General features: G+C 33.5%; 1 protein-coding gene across 1 annotated transcript; it reads left to right on the forward strand.

The window, feature by feature from the left end:
* The first annotated feature begins 367 nt into the window (after nucleotides 1–367).
* On the forward strand, nucleotides 368–19,218 carry LOC110018783 (T-complex protein 1 subunit gamma-like). The gene is made up of 8 exons (XM_020716218.1): nucleotides 368–619; nucleotides 3,798–3,859; nucleotides 5,185–5,257; nucleotides 18,159–18,226; nucleotides 18,349–18,418; nucleotides 18,626–18,694; nucleotides 18,793–18,868; nucleotides 19,152–19,218. Exons 1-8 carry the CDS (start codon nucleotides 595–597, stop codon nucleotides 19,216–19,218), a joined length of 510 nt encoding a protein of 169 aa, XP_020571877.1. The 5' UTR covers nucleotides 368–594.
* Nucleotides 19,219–21,080: the final 1,862 nt, after the last annotated feature.

Below are 21,080 nucleotides of genomic sequence, written 5' to 3' on the forward strand. Positions count from 1 at the left end.
AAATTTATATATTTACTTTATTTAATTTTAACCATATTCAGTTTAACTTTCAGGCTATAAATTTAAGGTCAATAATAAGTTTTTGATTGCATATCTATCTATGATATTAAGGTGAATGATATAATTATCTACCACAAGATCGTGTATTTGAATCACACATATTGAATTTTAGGTTTTACTTTTCGGAAAAAAAATTGTCGTTATTAGATAAATCACAAAATCTTACATATATTCAATTTGATTTTATTTATGACTTTTAAAAAATTGAATAAAAGCAAATTAAGTTATTTTTATGAAAACTTTAAATGGTATTTTTTGCAAACCCCTGCAGCCACCGATAAGATTCGTTAAAAAAAACCGGCTCCATGAATCGCACGCTCTACTCACGTGAGATTTTTTCATTCTGATTTTCATTTCGTAGGGTTTCCATACCTCGCCACCGTCTGCCGGTCACTACTCATCGAACAGAACTCTCGAGAAAGCACGAGCGTACCCGAGAAAAATCAAAAAGCTGTGCCGTTTCCGGCGAATTCTCCGGCCAAAAGTGGGCATTCATCCACTCATTCCTCACGCTATTTTTCAATATCTGCTGCAATGCACGCGCCGGTTCTCGTTTTAAGTAAGTCCTTTGGAAAGTGTTGTTCTTTATGTCTCTCTCTCTCGCTTTCGTTTTTTTTTTCCTGATATATAGCATTCAACCGCATCGTTCTAGTGTTGGTTGGAGCGGAGTATGCTGTGTGCAAAACCAGTTTTATTCAGCGTTTCGTGGTTAGTGATTAGGGCACTTCCAACCCCATGAATGATTGTTCTTACCGGAGCACAGTCATTTCATTTATTTATGATTGACGGAAAATGTACTTCGGCCTGTTGGTTTACTTTGCTAGACTACATTTGTGTGTTTATCCAATTTGGATTTGGTGGAGTTGATTGGTTTCTTGCTATTTCAAGAGTAAAATATTCTTTTTTATTAGAGTTAGATTTAGCTAGGTGGAGGTCATTGGTTATTTCCAAAGCGATAGTAAAATTGTGCATGTTATCGCATTTTGGTTTATCTAGTTGAAAACCTTAAAAAAGCCAGGTGAAGGTTTGGTTTTAGACCTATGGGAGGAATGGAAAGCTTTTCTACGAGGTCAAAATGGATTGCTGTTGCCGTGCTACCTAGAGGGAAGTGATATAATATTTACTAGTTGATGTACATTTTGCTGCTGAAATTGAAGGCAAAATTTTTGACATGCTTAGTGGTCTCTATAATTCATGTGTTGCGTGATGCTTGCTCTATAGATCAGTCACATTACATGCAACTTGATGTTTTTTTCCCGAATTTTTTTTGTTAAGAAAAACTTGTATGATTTTAGGGTCTTATCTTCTCACGGCTCATTTGGTTGCTTGTATCTAAGATGTTTCAAAATTATGATTTCATTTTCAGTCCTTTTGAGGGTGAAAATGTAATGGTAAATTCTGAGTGGACTTGAAGGTTTTTGTAGAGTTTAAAACCCATATTGGATTTTTAACTACAACCAACCAAATTGCTGAATCTAGTAAACTTGTTGATGAAGTATCAATTGAATGGTTGATGCACTTCCCAACCACTAGTTACCTCCTACCATCCACCTCATTTAATCATATTTTCCAACCACGAACCATTCTTCTTCCAACAACATCCTTTAATTTTCCAAGAGTTCATTTTTGAGCCTATAAAAGGCTGGATATATATTAGTTATAGGGAGAACTTAAGGATGAAAGAGTGAGGTTTCTTTATTTTTGGTAAATGATTACCCATCATAATGGTTGATTTATTTTTCTAATTTATGGACAAGAAATTCCCTAAATATTATGAGTGGGTAACTCTCTCTATTTTTTTTTCTTTTTTAAATTGGCATCAGAGATTGTTTTTCTAAATATTGACTCAAGCGTTTCCATTAGCAATGGTCAACTATGATGGAGTTACTTTATTAGATATTGATCATAATGTAGAGTTTTATTCAATTAAGAGAGAATGTTGTTGGGTGCTAGCTAGTTTATTTAGTGAAGACTTTGGATGCTGTTGCCAATGATGTGAGGTTTTATCCCACCTACATCAAATTTGCGCCTTGACACTCGACTTTTTCCATAGCAAAAATGGAGAAGGATGTGTCTATTTGATTGATATCGAACTTCACAACCACTGCTTACCACTTACCACTTATCACCTATCACCCATCTCCTATCATTTGACTTGTTTATTTGTACTTTCCAACCACTAATTGTTTTTCTTTAACATCCTTATTTAATAGGCCAAGAGTTCTTTTTGAGGCTATAAAGATGCATGGATATAGAGGGTTTTAGGGAGAGCTTTAGGATGAGAGAATGGGAATATTTTTCTCATATGGCTGAGTGATTTGTCATTGTAATGATGGGTGAGTGATCTCTGAAATGTTTTGGTTGAGCGAGTTTCATACTTTTGGGAGAGTGAATTACCACCTCATCTCATTTAATTTTTTCCTTTATAGTAAACAAGTTATTTTGCTTATCTACGCATAATTTTTCTTTATATATATATATCCACGTTTTTCGTCCTTCATGGAAACATACTTTTTAACTTAAAAAGCCAACAATTAAGCTCTTTGTTGAGTTGGTTGTTGCAAATGGGGCTTTTCATGGTTGTCAAGAGTTTTGGCTCGTGATTTGCTTTTATTTTTGGACATTATGATTTTTCTAGTAATTTAGTGAAACTCAGTTTAAATCAGGGGAGCATATGCACTGACTGATGTTCATGATTGAGGCTGTTCTTTACATCAATGCTTCAACATTTAAATTTAGACCTTGAGCTGAGAGCCGAGAGGTGGATTTAATTGTATATCATGCATTTGACAAAATAGTATATCATGCATTTGACAAAATAGAGCCGAGAGGTGGATTTAATTGTATATCATGCATTTGACAAAATAGTTTTTTTTTTTTGGAATATGGTTTTTAGAAAGCTTAGTATTATCATTTTATTCATTTAAGCAAAATTTATATATTTAGAAATTTTAAATTTTTTTGTTGTATAAAAGATCTAGCAAAAGCTTAATTAAAATAACATGAATTAAATATCTATGCCTGATATTAAAATTAATTTTATGTCCGAATCAAAGTAGTTTTCCATGGGGACAATACTTCATGTGTGATTGCCCATCAATGCGTAAATAACACGCACCATCTTAGCCCTTTATGCCGCACCATGCAAATAGCGCTGGGGAGCATTTTTCGGTGTGGCATGCTGCGAGCCGTTTGGTGTCATTGACAGATGTGATTTACACAAATCAATTTTTTAATTTCCCATGATATGCCTGCGCTTCTCATATAGTTTTCAACTCATATTTTCTCTATTGAATGAGGCAGTCTAAATTTTCGCAGAATAATGAGAAGTTATGATCATTTTCATTAAAAAATGAATGGAAAAATCCAGCTTTCTAAAGAACAGTGATTGTTATATGGCCATTTCTAGTTACTACGTGAATAAACTCACGGATATACTATGAGGTTTTGAATTATAAGAGACTTAATTACTATTTATATTTGAGGGGGCTTTATGCAAATTCATTTCCCAAAGTCAAGCTGAGCATAATCGGGTAAGCATCTTTTTTGCAGAAGTTTTATGAAAATTCTGAATATTATATGCGCAAGATTTATTCCCCTTCTTGACAATCCTTGTGGAATTTTTCACCATAATATTACTGATTGTGCTATTATTGATTTTTTGTGTTTTTTTTATGCTAGAAGTTATTTGACTTCGTTTTGAATGTTTCTTACATTTTGGCATTTGTAATGAGCAGAAGACTCTTTAAAGAGGGAGCAGGGAAATAAGGTTCAACATGCCAACATACATGCTTCAAAGGTAAGCTGTTCTGTTATTGTTGTTTTGAATTTGTGTGGTGTATATCGTTAGTAATTTTGCAAGAGTTGCATTTTTGGGTTTTGACATATCCAATTTACTTTGGATCAAATAGCTGCATTTTAAATTTGCTTAGTTTTTATTTCCATTTATTTTATTCAATTATAATAATAAGTTGCAATTTACTTTGGATCAAACCACTGCATCTTAATCATATGCTATTCATATTTGTGTGCATGTTCCGATATCATGACTCCGAGGGTTTGATTCATTGGTGAAAGTGTTTTTTCTCTTATGCTAGGAGGCATCTAGAATATATGCTATTTTACATCTATTTTAAAAGAACAACGGCACGTAGAGCAATAAAGTTTCGTTTTAAGTTATTTGTGTCAATATTTTGTCTTTTGAAATGCAATATTCTATGGTGATTGAGATGGTGGAGAGCACGGGTTGAAAGATACCCTAAGCAATGTTTTCGAAGTCAGAGGTGTAAGGCTTTTAAGTTTACTTGCTAGGGGTAGGGCGTAAGCTCTTTAGTTTTTTTATTTTTAATTTGTTGTAAAAAATATTATTAAAATTTAATTTAATAGAAAAATTAAATTCAAAGCCTATATTCATTTCATTCATATTCCAACTTAAAAATCAAATGACACAAATCATTTAGAGTGAAAGTGTCCATCAAATTAAGAGTTTGAAATTAAATAAGATAGCAAATATGCATTCTACTTCTCTATCATACCTTAACCACCATCCTCAAAGCCTTATTCTTCAATCAAGAGCTAAAAATATTTGTTTAGGGCAATTGGCCTACTTATGGGGTGCAAAAGGCTCGCTTTGTGTGCCTTGATTGTATGTATTGATCTGTCGATGCACTCTTTGTGATCAGATTATTCTATTTGTTTTCATTAGTATGTATCGGTAGCGCTGGTGCAAGCTCCATCACAAAAAGCGCAAGCTTTGTTAAAATTATACTAGCGCAGAATACTTGCACGAGCAACAAGAACAAGATATTACCTAACCATACTACAACCTAACCACAAGAATTTTTGTTTTTGAAACAAAACCATTTAAATGTTGTCCGTGAATATCAATATTGGCACCCACAATCGATCACTGAAAGCAACCCCCATAAACAGAGTTATGCATCACATTAATTTGTGTAGTTAGGGGCATGTGTGATGCCTGCATATTTCTTGTGGACAATGTTGAAGCAATTATTATTATTGCTTACTATTGTCATATAACATTATTATATTATTCCTTTCCTATCTGCTTTTATATTTTGTTATTTTCTTCTTGATCAGATATACTTATATTTCATTTAATAGGCTGTTGCTGATATAATTCGCACTACCTTGGGACCTCGGTCAATGCTGAAGATGCTACTTGATGCTACTGGAGGTGACGTTTAGTTGCAAAATCTCATGTTTCTTTTTTTAGAATTGATTTTATTATTAATTAACAAAGCTTTTTTTTTTTTACTTATAATTTTTACTTGTGTTGTTATACTTTATAATAGTAACGGGAATTTAAATTGATATAACACAATGCTTATGCATTTATTATAGCTAACACCTAAAGTTTAATATTTATAGATAAAACACGATACTTTTATAATGAAATCAAATATATGTTTGAAAAGGTTTATTTCATTTGAAAAAATAATATTGTGATATTTTGATGTGATGTCAAGGATTTGAATGTAATATAAGTAAATATTTAAATTTAGGTGTTAGATACACAAATACATGAGAATTGTGTGGTATAAATGTAAATCCCCTTAGACTTGTTATTTTTTAGTTACTATTGTAGTACTGCAACCAATTGTACTTGTGGACTGAAACTATTGGAGCGAAGAGATAATTGTAAATGTCTGCATCTTTATTTAGTTGTCGTTATAGTAGCAGTATAGAGGTGCCTATGTATAGGCAAATGAAGGGAACAATAAAAGAGAATATTCTCAATGATAAGAAAACATAACATCAATAAAGATTGTGGATTCCAACTTCAAATAATTTACACATGTTATATTTTAGATCATAATAATAACTTTTATCCATGACAATTTGAATATATTTATTTTTAACGTGTGCAGCATGGTATGCTCTTTAGATATGAAACTTTTTTTAATCAAGACTAGCACACGAGAATAGTTGCTCTTGCCAATTGCAATTTATTGGAATCTTATGACTCTCTTTATTATTAAGTGTATTAGTTTCTAGCAGTATGTACACTTTGATTGGGGTATATTCTAATTACTAGCTTGTAGAATGCGTCAGTGTATTTCATAAGACATAGGTGTTTATGTATCTTAGATTAGTTCTGAAAAGATTATTAGTTGCATTTGGATCTTGTAGAATGATGCATAGAATAGTGACTATGTTATAAATTACAAATATAAAATAATCATAAATGAGATTGTCCTTAGATGTGATGAAAATTTTAAAGTTGAGGTGTGGATACCTTTCCAAAATAGATTGGTGAGATTTGTGTTGAATTTAGAAACTGAATCAAATAATTATGTTGATAAAATGGCTTGTTCTATTAGGAATGTTTTAATACAAATTGCCAACCATGATAGAATTCTTATTACATGATGTGTGGCCAATGACGAAATCCAAACATTAACATGGTGGGGTGTTGTGGTTGGCGTCTGGGTTTAACCTTAAATTGACTCGACTTGAAACTGTTTGACCTGAGCATGACCTGGATATTGAACGGGTAAAAAAGTTCAACCCAAACACGACCTGCTTTCAACCCGCCAATCAGAATCCAATTCATATAACTCGTTTAACATAAAACATAACAACTATTTGGGTCAATTCAGGCCAACTTCGAGTCAATTTCACATCAATTTCGGGTTCGCAAGTTGGTTTAAAGTCAAATTTGGGTTGACGGATAAACCAAACCCAATTCGAAAAAAAATAAATCGTTATGGAATCCCGAACTCGACACGAAAATTATTCGGATGAACCTTAATTTTTTGTGTCGAGTTCAGGTGGAGTTGACATGCTGAGCTAATTTTGGGCACCCCTAGTCCATTGTCTTTCAGGCATTGGAAGTGGAAGATAGAATCCATTATTATGACGAGTTTTTGTAAGCCAACAAGAAAGACATTTCTTGATATAGCGATCAATGCCTCTAGTATTTGACTGCTAATAGAATTTATCTTGCAGTATGGTTTTGTCGGAACCGAAATGTATGACTAAGCCTCCATCATGAGATTCAAATAGGATAGTGTTAGACTGATGCCGAGCCTGTGAAAGAATTTGAAGACTTATGCTAGGTGTGAAGCTAAAAGGGAAATTTAGTCATTTTTTAGTTATTATTGTGGGCTATAAATAGGGCATCTTATGATTAGGTTCATGTTATGATAGGAGATTGTTATCTTGAGTCTTAGGATTAAGTTTTCAAAGAGATTGCGTACATCTCGAATTGTAATTGTTTATCTTTATTTATTGTGTTGAAAAAAAAATTTTTTTTGCCCTATTTTTTGTGAAAAATTCCTCTGATTTGTATCGAATTGGTGTAAGGGCAATCAACTCAGGGGGAAACAACGGGATCAAGGCGTCCATATAACCTCACGATTAAGACTTTATCGCTATAAGAGCTAGAGAGGAAGCCAAAGATGGGATTGTGACATACATATCTCTGTCATGCCACCTTCATGAAGGGATTTCATGATACAGTCGCTAATAGCGAACGATTTGAGCTAACGAAGGGATCACAAAGTGTGATACGAGCTAGCTGTTAAGCCGACAATGGATCACATAGAAGAATCCCATGATTCAAACGATTTGGGAAGCCAAAGATGCGATCGAGGCTTACGACCTACCAATACAGCCACGATTCGGGCGATTTTGGAAGCCACGGGAGCTTATGACCTCATGGTACAATTTCAATTCGGGCTACCTAGGAAGCTAACATCATGAAGTTTTACTTTCTGGACCGAAAATCATCATGGGAGTAAATGGAGCATTTTTCATCCATGGAGAGACGACTCTCCTCCATAGAGGGGGATTCATAGTTTAGGAAGAAATGATGAGGAAGATCGTGGACTTTCACATAAAATTGCAGTCGCCCATTTTGGAATCGAGCAACGACATGAAAAGCAGATGAGAGTGACAACAATTAAAATGATTTGTACAATATCAGGGCAACATTGCTGCTTCAGGAGAATTTGGAGCCGTGAGATCTAGCGAAGGAATTAGGAGCAGACTCAAGCTGCAGAACTTGAAAGGAATAGTGGAAATTCAAGATGGTTGAAATAAACAGAAGCATGTGGGATTTAGCAAAGGAGTCGGGAGATGATTCGAGTGACAACATCTGGAGGAAAATGTGTGACATCGGAATGTTTGGAACAAGTGGCAGCATGCAAAACAGGATGAGGTGCGATTCAGGGTTGGAGAATATTGATTCAAAGGATTTTTGTCTAGCAAAGGGAACGATGGTGGGTGAGACCCCAATAGAGGGCTGCATCCAACATGCCAATTCCTTTTATTGCTACAAAATTTTCGGGCAAAAGGCGTTTCAGGTGTAATGATAGGAACAAGACAGGTGAAAAAGACCAGGGGAGTTTGTAAGTAACTGATTTTGACATTGCAGAGTATTTAGGAGGGAGACAACAGGGCAGCGCTTCTTGTTGACCCCATTTATGCAATTCTTTGTTCACACTCTAAATCTTGGTGAGGGCAAATTCAGGACGCAGAGCTGAGATTCTTGATCGAGTGTTATAGCATGGAAGAGACACATGATACAGAGATGATAGAGATTCCAATGATGGATGAGATATTGGATGAATTGTTTGGGGCTGCGATATTTTCTGAGATTTATTGGAATTGAAAGTCAGAACACCATCAAATTCAGATGCCTTCGAAAGGCATGCACAGGACTGCATTTCAAATTCATGAGGGTCATTACCAATTTCTTATTAAATGAAAAAAAATTGTCAGATGAGGACATCACATGGGAGCCATACGACTTATGTTACTTTCTTCCACCTTGAGGACAAAGTGTTTTTTGGGAGGGAAGTAATGATAAATCGGAGCCGAGCCCGCAAAAAAATTTAAAGGCTTATGTTAGGCTCAAAGCTAAAGGGTAATTTAGTCATTTGTTAGTTATTATTGTGGGGTATAAATAGGGCTTATTATATTTAGGGTTAGGTTATGCTATGATATTGTTGTTTTGGATCGCCTATCTCTCGAATTGCAGGTGTTTAACATTTATGTTGTGTTGTGTTGTTTTGTTTGATGCGGTGAAATAAAATATTTTGTTTGCCATAATTTCTATGGAAAACTCCTCTAGTTTGTATTAAATAGCTTTTTTAGTAGAACAGTTGGGGTTGCATAGGCAGTTGCCCAGAAAAAGAAAACCATCCTCAATGTGAAACACATTTTATAAGTTTGATGATGACATTTCTGCCATATCTTGGAAATCTTTGTCGTGAATGTATAATTCCTTCAACATTTACAATCCAAAAATTTTTATCTGCAATATAGGGAGCACCATTGTTTGTTTGCTTAAAGCATCAACAACTTGGTTTGAACTCTTAGATTTATGCATGAAAATGATGTGAAAAGATGATAAATACTTACCCAGGTGGTATGCTTTCCCTTCAACTTGTTTTGGTTGTGACGGTGCTTTAATGCATTATGATTTGTAAAAAGAACAAACTCATTAACTAGTAACTAATGGCTCCAATATTGAAGAGCTTTCACTTTGTAAAATTCATTATCGTAGGTAGAATAATTTTTTTTTGGATTCATGGAGTTTTTAACTAAAAATGCAATCAAATGACCCTTTTGACTGTCTACCTCCCCAATGCAGACATCGGATGCATCAAACTCAATGTGGAACACTCACTTCAAATCAAATAGAGCTAGAACAGCTGCAACTATGATCAGTCATAACAAGTGAAACTCTTTGGCACGTTTGGTCCAATTGAATTGGCTCAATTCGAGCAATTCAAATACCATTGTAGCTATATAGCTGAATTTCTTAATGAACCTATGATGGAAAGATGACAAGTTATGAAATTGTTGCACTTGGGTAAAGGATTGAGGCCTTGGACACTCTCAAATGGCCTTAATTTTGGCTAGATCCAACCTCATTCATGTAGCAGAAATTATAGAACCCGAAGAGTTAGCTTTAGGGACCAAAAAATCGCACTTTACAGTGTTAACAAATGATTGTTTTCTACAAAGCTCCTAAAAAATGTTTTGCACATGCTGGAGGTGCTCATCCGCTGTTCAACCATACATGAACATATCATCAAAATATGCTTACTCTGAATTTTCTTGGAAATGACAAAATTTGATTCATTAGGCGCATAAAAATATTTTGAGCTTTTGATCAAATGATGAAAAGTTCCATTTATATAATCCATCTCGGGCATTTGCCGTTTTCCCTTAATATTCAAGGGGTATTCAGATTTGGTGATACACATTACTGAAGTTGATCTTTGAGAAGATATTGAATCCTTTTAATCGATCAAATATGCCGACCAGCCATGAAATATGAAGCTTGCTTTTAATGGTTAATTTGTTCATAGCTTGACCAGTGTTATCAAAGCGTAATATGAGGTGCAAGGCTTTATTTTGCTTCAAAGCACACAACACAAAGCGAAGAGGCACTTTTATCAACCAAAGCATTAATGTATTATATAAAACTATTGATGTAGAAATACATTCATTAACATTTATAAAACATAAATTATGACTTCAAAGTTAATATAAAATAGAATAAAAATGTGGTACAACATATAACATGAAAGCTAAGATTGAGAGTAAAAATGTAAATTGAAATTTGAACATTTATAATAATTTGTTGCAATAATTAAAAGCTTAAAATTGTAAAAAAAAAAACTTATAAATTAACTTCAACGCTTCGAAGTGGACTTCACGAAGTGAAGTTGGAGTCACGAGCTTCGCTTCGCTTTGCTGTGAATCACGCTTTTAAAAACATTAAGCTCGATTGCCGATGTACTTTGGTCACATTGGTCTAACCAAGCCTTTTTCAATCAATTCATCGACTTGGCATTGGAGTTCTTCGTACTCTTTTAGGGACATATGATAAGATGGCTAGTTAGGGATAATTGTGCTTGGAATCAAGTCCATAGCATGCTGCAAATCCACATTGGTGGCAAATCAATTGGAAGGACTTTGGGGAACACATCCATAAATACATGTAAAATGGATTTAGCCTCACATGGTGCTGCTAAGTGTTCTAAATTAATGTCATCTTAAAATAGTGCTAGACCAGTTTCTACTTTTCTAGATTTTTCAAGAATAAGGAATGGGCTGGCATTTTATGTTCTACCCGTTGGGTTCCTCCATGGGTATCAGAATGATATGTGCTCCTTTTTTGTTAAATGAGTGTATTCATAAATCAGTTGTGGACCGTTTGACGATCATTTTTTGTCACGTCAACCCAACAGAAGATGACATGCTTCCCATCAAAACAACATTGCAACAGTCATGTTCCTGAAATTTCTGTCCGATTGAAATTTGGACCATACATTGCTTGGTAACTTCTATCTCATTTCCATTCTTAAGCCACACGAGTTGATAAGGCGTAGGGTGGGGCCGTGTCACCAAGTCGAGCTTCTTCATCATCAAAGCCACATTTTCACAACTTCTCCCATAAACCTTTTCCTACACAATACACCTTGTCTTGAAAATATTGTACAGAGCCATTTTTTGCCTTGGCCGTGTTCAACTGTAGAGATGCTTGCAAACTGAAGTTCTTCGTCAGCTCAGAAAATTTGCTCATCAATAAGAGGCCTAATTTTCTCATTGTGTGCTGTTTCTTCTCGTTCGATTACATCATCTTCTACCCCATTTCGAAGTTCCTTGCATCTTTTTGTTCGAAGGCAACCAATCACTCTTTTAAGCGACAAATTTCTTGTTGTAAATCCACAAAAATGATTTCTTGGACCTGACATAGGTTATTCCTTCATGGTAGCATATTACTTGGCTCTGATACCACTCATATCGCAACAAGCCTGACACAGAATTAGCTAAAAGAAAGCAAAATTTATAAAATAGGGAAAAACTTTTACTTGTTGAAATTCCCCTTCCTGACTCAAAAGAACAAACAAAATCTACTGATAGTTAGTAACTAATTATAAATATGACGCCCCTTAAGAGCCAACAATTATCAGCTCAACTCTCGCTTCCGCTTTAAGGTCGTTTATAACAGTCCATTGAATAGCATTAAATATTTGTTAGAGTGACCTAAGAGTTTTATGCGCATTGCCATTACATCATTGATTAATGTTAAATCTATACTTTTGGCATTCGTTATGAAGATAAGTCCTTGGTTTTTAATTGCAGATGTTAATCTTATTGGCTGAATTCATTTGTGAGGTGAAAATCTATAATAAAAGAGATTTTATATTTTTTTTAAAGAAGATGAGTGGCTCAGTAGCAATAGGCATAGACTGAATACATCACTTTAATTTTAACTATGAATAAAAAAGATTAGCATATAATATTGGGTAGAAGATCAAGCTGTTTTAACTGTGAGAGTTTTAAGTACCTTAAATATATCGTCCAAAAGAATGTGGTTTAAATGAAGATATAGCCTCTAGTGTTATTAAAGAATGTTAAAATTGAAAAGTTTTTTAGAGAATTTATTCATCAATAGAATATCACGGATATAATGTATCTTTAATAAGTCTAATATAAGATTGACTATATTATATGGATCCAATTGTAAGGCACACAAAATTTATTGATAGTGAAGTGAAGTGTGATAGAATGAAAATATAATAAGGGATGTGTTAATAGAGGAAGAAAAATAATTGAACGTATTAGATAGATTGTTAGTGGATAATTGGTTGAAGATAAGATGACCTTAAAAAGACTTGACCACTATATTATATGGATCCAATTGTAAGGCACAAAAATTTATTGACAATAAAGTGAAATGTCATAGAATGAAAATTTAATAAGTGATGTGTTAAAAGAGGAAGATCAAGAATTGAATATATTAGATAGATTTTTAGGAGATAATTGGTTGAAGATAAGGCCTTAAAAAGACATGGACAGTTTAAGCTCTTGCAGAAAAGAGTTGAAGGTATTTCAATAAGCCAGATAAATTACAATAATGCAAAATTTGTGGAAGAGAAAGATATATCAGAAACGCATGATCAGAAGTATAGAAATTACTATATAGACCACTAGGTTTTTAAAATGGGGAAACCATAAGATACTAAATTTTTAAAATTATTTTTACTAAAGAAATCATGTAATCCAGTGGAAAAAATGCCTTTATTTTGAAATTTTAGTTGCTAATAATTCAATAGTGAATTATAAGTTTAGTTGATTAACTAAAAACATGGACTTATTTCTATTGTCTCACATTGATGGATCTTCTTAGTTAGATCTTTCACATTTATAATACAAATTTCACTTAATGCAATAGTAGCACTTAATATAAAGTTGGGAGGAGGATTCTTATATTCTATGAAAAATAATTAGGATAAAGCTAATGATGATACTTGGAAATAATATAACTTGTTTTTGATGATTTATTTAAGATTATTTAATAATAGGAAAAGTTTGAACTTTTTTCAGAGGCCCATTTTAAAATTTTGGCAATGCAAATTTGAGTTGGAATCACAGAGTTTTGCTTTTTTTTTAGTTTCAAGTTATTGCAACTACTACATGCAACACTTTTTGTCCATTTTTTTTTTTACTATTGTGGATCATGATATTAAGTTTATTTCCTAATTTTTTGGTCTTGATTAGTTTTTATATGCTCAACTCTACTAGGGTTGAGTCTTAGATTTAATGTAAACTGTTTTCATTCTTTATCAGGACATTAAATAATGAATTATTGATTAGAGCAATACCTATCTTGGTAATCCATAAAAATCGAGTCTATTTGTTCTCGGAGCCTTATTAATGTGAGAATTGTGAGTCTGGTATATATATCTCTCTCCACTTTGGAGTTAATTGAGAAAAATGCACCCTCCCTAACTTAAATATGTTTTTTCCTCTACCTTTGATACCATGCTACAATGAGAAGGTGTTGGGGGAAATTTTAACGATACCAGAATGTTAGATATTTTGAAGCTGGCATGAATAGTTGGAAGGCTACCTTTACACTAATTTGTTCCATCGATCGACTTCAAAGAATGTAAAGATCATCTAGAAGCCAAATTAAGTTTCTATGGTCCAATACAATTTAAAAAAAATACACATCTAAAAATTTCACAATGCGAATTTGTAACTAAACATGAAAAAAGTGGTTAACATTTTTTCTAAATGTAATAGAGAATAAGTTTTAGGGGAAAGATATCTAAAGCATGACCCGTCCTTGAATAAAGATTTTTTTTTGTCATTGTTGGTGAGAAGCATATACTATAAAAAAATATGAAAATTGCACATCTAGAAATTTTGCAATATGAAAACATAACTACACATTAAAAATTGGTAGCATTTTTGTAAATTGAATAGAAAATAGGTTTAGGGGGAAAAATATCTAAATCATGACCCATCCTTGAATAAGGATGTTTTTATGTTGTTCGTGAGAAGTGTATACCATACCTTTGATTTTTCTTTTCCTTTGATATCATTCTAAAATTTTGGCATTGAAAATTTGAGTTGTAATCATGGAGCTTTATTTTTTTTTAGTTTCAAGTTACTACAATTACCGCATGCAACACTTTTACTAATTTTTTTTTGGGCTTGATTAGCTTTTATATGCACAAGTCTACTAGGGTTGAGCCTTAGATCACATATAAACTTGTTGTTATCTTTATCACGACCTTAGATAAATGAATGATTTATTAGAGCTATACCTGTCTTGGGAATCCATGAAGCGTGATTCTATTTGTCCCTGGAGCCTTATTAATGTGAGGATTGTGAGCTTGGTATATGTATCTCTTTCCACTTTGGAGTTAATTGAGAAAAATGCACCCTCCCTAACTTAAATCTGATGTTTCCTCTACCTTTGATATCATACTTCAATTTTATATCAAATATTTGGTGCCACCATGCTACATTGAGGTGTTGGGGGAAATTTTAACAATGCTAGAAAGGTAGATATTTTGAAGCTGGCATGAATAGTTGGAAGGTTTATCTTTACTCTAATTTGCTCAATCGATTGATTTCAAAGATTGTAAAGATCTTCTAGAAGCCAAATCAAGTTTCTATGGTCTAAAATAATTTAAAAAAATACACATGTAGAAATTTCACAATATGAAGGCGTAACTACACATGAAAAAGTGGTAGCATTTTTTCTAAATTTTATAGAAAATAAGTTTAAGGGGGAAAAGTATCTATGGCATGACCCATCATTGTATAAAGATGTTTTTGTGATTGTTCGTAAAAAGTGTATACCATAGAAAAGTATGAAGAATACCACAAAAGCTTAATATTTGTGACGGTTTTCTACCTACAGAGAATTAAAAACTGTGGAAAATAAAAGTTTTATGCCATGTTATTAATCTTGCTAAGAGTTTTGACTTTGTTAGGTATTTGTTTACGTAAAAACTGCTGTATCAGATGATAATTCTTAAGTCATGAATAGCTAATGCAAAGCAAAGAGATTTCTGAACAATAGGTGCTATTATGGATAAATTGTGGAATTTTCTGCTTTTGTTCCCAACATTGGTCGCACACGATCTTGTTTCTCTTTAAAATCATTTCACTATTCAAGCTACTATTGTTGCCGTGCAGCAATATTGCAAACTATATTTGTTTGAGCGGTTTGGTTTATAAATATTTTGAGTTTTAGGTTTGTTTATTGATAGATAAGCTTCAAGTTTAATTACTCCTGAAAGAAGATGAGTGTCTCAAATTGAATTTTTTTTTCATCATTACTAAACTCTTAAGTGCCATTCTAAGAACACTGCGAGGAAGAAGCTAATAGTTTTATAGAGTGAGTCACGAATTCCTATCTTTTGCATTTTTCTTAGAGAAATTCAAAGGACATTTTTTTTTTCTTAAGGCGAGTAGGCAAAGAGTCACAACCGTATATACTTATTGAAGCTTTTAGACAAAGTAGCACTACCTTATATGTTTACGAGGGGTTTAAGTAAAGAGGTGTCTTGTCCATTTATAACCTTAGAGCTCTCCTGAACTGCCCCCTATTTTAGTGGAAGGTGCTCAGGAAAGCTTCTTTATATCTTTGCAAACTATGGAATTACCTTTTTTTGTTTTACTTTTTTTCCATTTTTCTTGTTTTAACATCTACTTATTTTTTATGAAATAGCATTGAGCTTTCTTTCTTTAATCCATTTATCTTAAATCTGTCTTTTCATTATTATTTACCTATTATGAGCCATTCTTTTAATATTCTTGCTCTTTTTTCATATTTGGGCATCATGTTATCCATTCTTTTTTTCTTTATAGTAAATAAATATTTTTTTGCCTCTGTATAAATTTACTGTGCAATTTAATAGTGAAATAGATAAACTAACAAATTTATATTTCACAAGAATAGAAGATATTTTTTATTAAAAATTCTAAAAACATGAACATTTATCATCTATCTGTGGCTTTTTCTGATTTTTTTCTACATAAATTGTATTATATATTATTTAAACTTAGTTTTGAACTAATAACCAAAAACAGTGGTGAAATATTTTAAAATGCTGAAATTGGTGAAACTTTGAACTCTATATAAAGTAGTATGAGCCTGGAACCAGTTTTAAACCTTTGTCAAACATAAACTTTTTTTTCTCCTTGATTTTGGTTATTATGTTTAAACTTTGTGAGATTTTTTCGTTGTTCTTTAAATATTTTAACTAAAGCATATATGAAATTGTAAACAAACGATTACTCAATTACTTGCAATTAAATGTCCACTCAACTAATTTTAATTAGCTTAGTTCCAAGTCAGGTTCATCGAATTGTTCATGCCTTTTAAGGAATGAATAGCCTCCAAAATCATTTTCCTTTAATTTAATGCTGGTTTTTGTCCCCAAAACTCACGTTATCTTTCATCTAGTATTTGTTTATTCCAAAAATTTTTGATTTATCCTTCAATCTTGATTCATGTCGTATGGTATGAATTTGGCTCTAGAATGATAATTGGTATTTCTGGAGCGTTGGACTAGAAACTGTCTGATTTGCTCAAGCGCCATCCTAAATTACACAACTTTTTTTCATTCTATCATTACTCAAAATCTATGCCAAAGGTATAACAATTGATAATTATATTATGAATTGGAAATTTGAGGGAAAGATATACGCGAGGTCAATGATTAACATACCATTTAATTCGTGTTACTTTTGAGCTAACCAGCTTTTGAAATAAGGGGGAAAAAAGAAAAAAGCAGCTTTTGAAATACGGGGTTGAACACACTGCTTGGAGTTACCACTAATGAATGGTCTAGAAGGGTGGTTTGATGCATTTAGTTTTACCCTGTATTTGTTGAAGTTGTTTTGGTAACTTGAATATATGATCTCCAGATTAAAATGTAGGCAACAGGTTACTAAATATTGATGGTGAGTTTAGTGTACGTTGTGCTGTCCATCTTGAGATATTTTTGGGGACATTGGAAAGAAAGAAAAAAACAGAGGGAACACAAGTGAATAAATTGAAGTTGTCATTGCTGACATCTCTCTGGACAATTCTCGAAGATACTGAAGCTTTTAATAAATTTTTATGGTTCCCCTGGTATATTTTGGACATGAAAATTATCAAAGAATTATTAGAGAATAAACTTTTTCTTACTTAGATCTGTTTGTCTTGAATGCGTGGATTCTATTTTGGATATGTTTGTCGTTGAATGAGTGCCCGGGGACTTTTTCTTATCCATTTATTTACTGGGAAAGTTGAGAACCAACCATGGGGTGCATTAGTTCCTACAGTGATCATCATTGCTAGCAATTGTAAAATCCTTGGAAACAAGAAAACCATCATTTTATTTTCTGCTTTAATTTGTGCATAATTCATCAAATATTCCACAAGAAGCACAAGACTAACAGTCTGTTGGCGGTGTCAGATCCTTCTTATCAAATCAACTTTTTTAAAGCATTGAAAATTGATGATATAATGGTTTGTTCTATTCTTAATTTAAGTGAATGGTGTGAAATTTTGTTTCATGTGAAGTATAATTAAATCGCTTTCGTAGAACGCAAAGCTTCTATAGAAAACCTGGTGCTTTTGGCCTTATTCCAACTGCTCGTCTTGTGTTCCATGTTATTATGTTCTCGATGGAGATTTCTAGCTGTCTTACTTGAATATGATTTTAGCCAACTGCTATATATTGGGATGTGTTCCAAGTATTTTAGTTGATATAGTGGTCTCCCTTCTCAGTCAAATGAATCATGGTTGTTATTTTCAGGAATTGTAGTAACCAATGATGGAAATGCTATACTACGTGAACTGGATCTGGCACACCCAGCAGCTAAGGTTGGTAGTTACCAAACATAGATATTTATTGATTTAGTTACACAGTGAAAAATCTATTCTTAGTTTTTGTTTATCGGCTGTAACTTCTCTTTTTTAATATTACACTCTGTTGTTTCCCCTAGTCAATGATTGAGCTAAGCCGTACACAAGATGAAGAAGTGGGAGATGGTACTACCTCTGTTATTGTTCTAGGTAACATAGCTAATTTCAATTACGAACCTTCAAATGTTACCAATTTGCTTAGCTAGAAATTAATGATCGTTACCAGTTTATTGAGTATAGGGTGTCTCCAAATTTGTTATGTTCTCTTATTATGCTGTTTTTCATATTTTCAGTTCACATATCATGCATTGTTTGCAACATTAAAAAAAAAAATCTAACATGCCATTTTGTTCAAAGCTGGTGAGATGCTCCATGTTGCGGAAGCCTTTATTGATAAGAATTATCATCCAACAGTCATTTGTCGAGGTACTATGATATTTAATTTTTTAAGTTTTTTTCTCTGTTTTGTTTTCATAATGTGTTCTCTATCTTATTGATATCCATCTTATTTTTCATGATCTCAGCATACAACAGAGCTTTAGAAGATGCTATTGCTGCTCTGGACAAGATAGCTGTGCAAATCGATGTAAATGATCGTAAGTTGATATTATATAACTCAATCAATAGTTTTAATTGCTCTTGCTATGAATCCGATCAAACCATGAATCAATATATAAGCTTGAACCAAGCAATGTCTAGTTATACAGCTTGTTAATTTTGGATGGTCTTCATTCAAATAAAAAATGGGATATGATTTCAATCAATTCGCGATATTCTAATACAAAGCTTAAGTCTAGCGTTCATATATACATACACAAATCAAATAGATACAAATATATAAATCATAGTTTGTATGTGTACATGTTTTTATATGCGCTTGCAGCTATACATTTAGATCCTACGTCAAGCCGGATCGAGTCAATCTGATAGTGGCACAACAGGGAAAATAACTGATCACTTAGCTGCTTTCCTTCTGGAACTGAAAACTGCCACAGCAGGAATCAGTTTTGGACAGCAGCTAACAAGCCCCACGAACACCCCAAGGAGGGCCGAACCCTGGTTACAGACCAAACAACATGTTTTCTAAGGAACACCCACTCTCGGCATAAAGAGATAAAATAAACACCCAAAAGTCTCCTTTTCATTAAAGAATCCTGTCTTATATGGAAGTCAGGTAGGAAATACACTTTGCCAGTCGAAAAAGACCACTGTGCTCTTTAAAAAAACATAAAACAATAAAAACATAAAAGAAGACTAAAATTAAATACTGAAGCTATGCTAGATTGCTTCCGCATCATTTTCTCGGGGTTGGAGAAGCCTCTTCTTGTTGCCCTTTTCTAAATCACCTTCATAGTGAGGAGATAAGCCGGATACATTAAAGTGGCGGACACATTATAACATATGGAATGATCAATTTGGTAGGCATTGTTATTAATGTGTTTAAGCTCCCGAAAAGGACCATCGAATTTGGCTAAGATCTTTCCATACTTGCTCAGAGGAAAACACTCTGTGTAGCCGAATCCAAACAATATCTCCCTCCTTGGAAGTTACAATTTTTTTATTCTTGTTGGTTTGCTGGTGGTATTTTCTTTTATCAACTTGTGCATGTTGTGTATCTCTTATATGAGGGTTTCCACTTCAGGACTGATGGCCATGACGTCTTTCATGATCGGTAAGAGATCCAAGGGAGAAATGGGATTGCAACCATACACCACTTCAAAGGGACTGAACTTGGAGGTTTGATTGCGGGACCTATTGCAATCAGACCCCAATTTTGATAATAAAAGTTCTAATTGTCGTATTATTTTCCCCACGTAATATCTCAACAAATTCCCTAAGCTTTTGGTTGACACATTCTGTTTGACCATCTGTTTCAAGATGTGCCGTTGAATTAAATTATAATTTAGTTCCTAACATCTTCCACAATATCTGTCAGAAGTGACTTAAGAACTTCACATCTTGAACGGAGACAATAGTGCGAGGTACTCCATGAAAACGTACCACTTCCTTGAAGTATAGGTCAACGATATGAGATGCATCCAAAGTAGTCCAACAAGGAATAAAATATACCATTTTCGAAAACTGATTCACCACAATGATAATAGAATCTTAGTTGCGTTTGATTCGTGTCAAACCCACAAAAAAGTCTAAGCTAACATCAATCTAAGTACCTTCAAGAATCGGTAATGGTAAATATAATCCCAATTTCTGAGTTCGGATTTTTGCCCTCTTCCACACTTGACATCTCCTCACATACCACTCCACAATCACACGAATGGAAGACCAATAGAACTTGTCTTGTAGGAGGGCTAAAGTCTTGTCCCCATAATAGCATTCGACTAACATGACCTCCCTCAAAGAAGATGGTGGTACACACAAATGAGCTCCAAAGAAGAGGAAACATTCATTGATATGAAACATGTGATATGGTCCTTGCAAGCATTTCTTCCAAATCTCTTGGAAGGCAACCTCTCGTTCATAAAGCTCATTGCATATCTCAAAGCCCGCAAGCGTGGCTTGAAGGGTAGCTAACACTTGATACCTGCGGCTAAGAGTGTCTGTCACTTGATTTGTAACTCCGGACTTCTGCTTTAGGGTGAAATGAAAGGAATTCCAACCAAGTGGCATGCCATCCTTTTATTGTTTTGGCCTTGAACTTATTTCAAAGCTTCATGATTTGGATTTTGGCTATAGATAAATATGCCATCAAAGTATACTATTACAGATTTCCCCAAGAAAGGTTGAAAAATCTGATTAATCAAGCACATGAAGGTACGCGGGTGTTGACCTCATTTTTGTGAGGTCTTTTCTT

The sequence above is a fragment of the Phalaenopsis equestris genome, unplaced genomic scaffold (genome assembly GCF_001263595.1).
Source record: "Phalaenopsis equestris unplaced genomic scaffold, ASM126359v1 Scaffold000036, whole genome shotgun sequence".
Taxonomy (NCBI): Eukaryota; Viridiplantae; Streptophyta; class Magnoliopsida; order Asparagales; family Orchidaceae; genus Phalaenopsis; species Phalaenopsis equestris.

Excerpts from the sequence above, each read along its gene's own strand:
- LOC110018783 (XM_020716218.1), top strand. The coding sequence starts at position 595 with ATGCACGCGCCGGTTCTCGTTTTAA. Across the intron at positions 5,258-18,158 it reads GCTACTTGATGCTACTGGAG|GAATTGTAGTAACCAATGAT; the intron begins GTGACGTTTAGT and ends TGTTATTTTCAG. Across the intron at positions 18,695-18,792 it reads TCCAACAGTCATTTGTCGAG|CATACAACAGAGCTTTAGAA; the intron begins GTACTATGATAT and ends TCATGATCTCAG.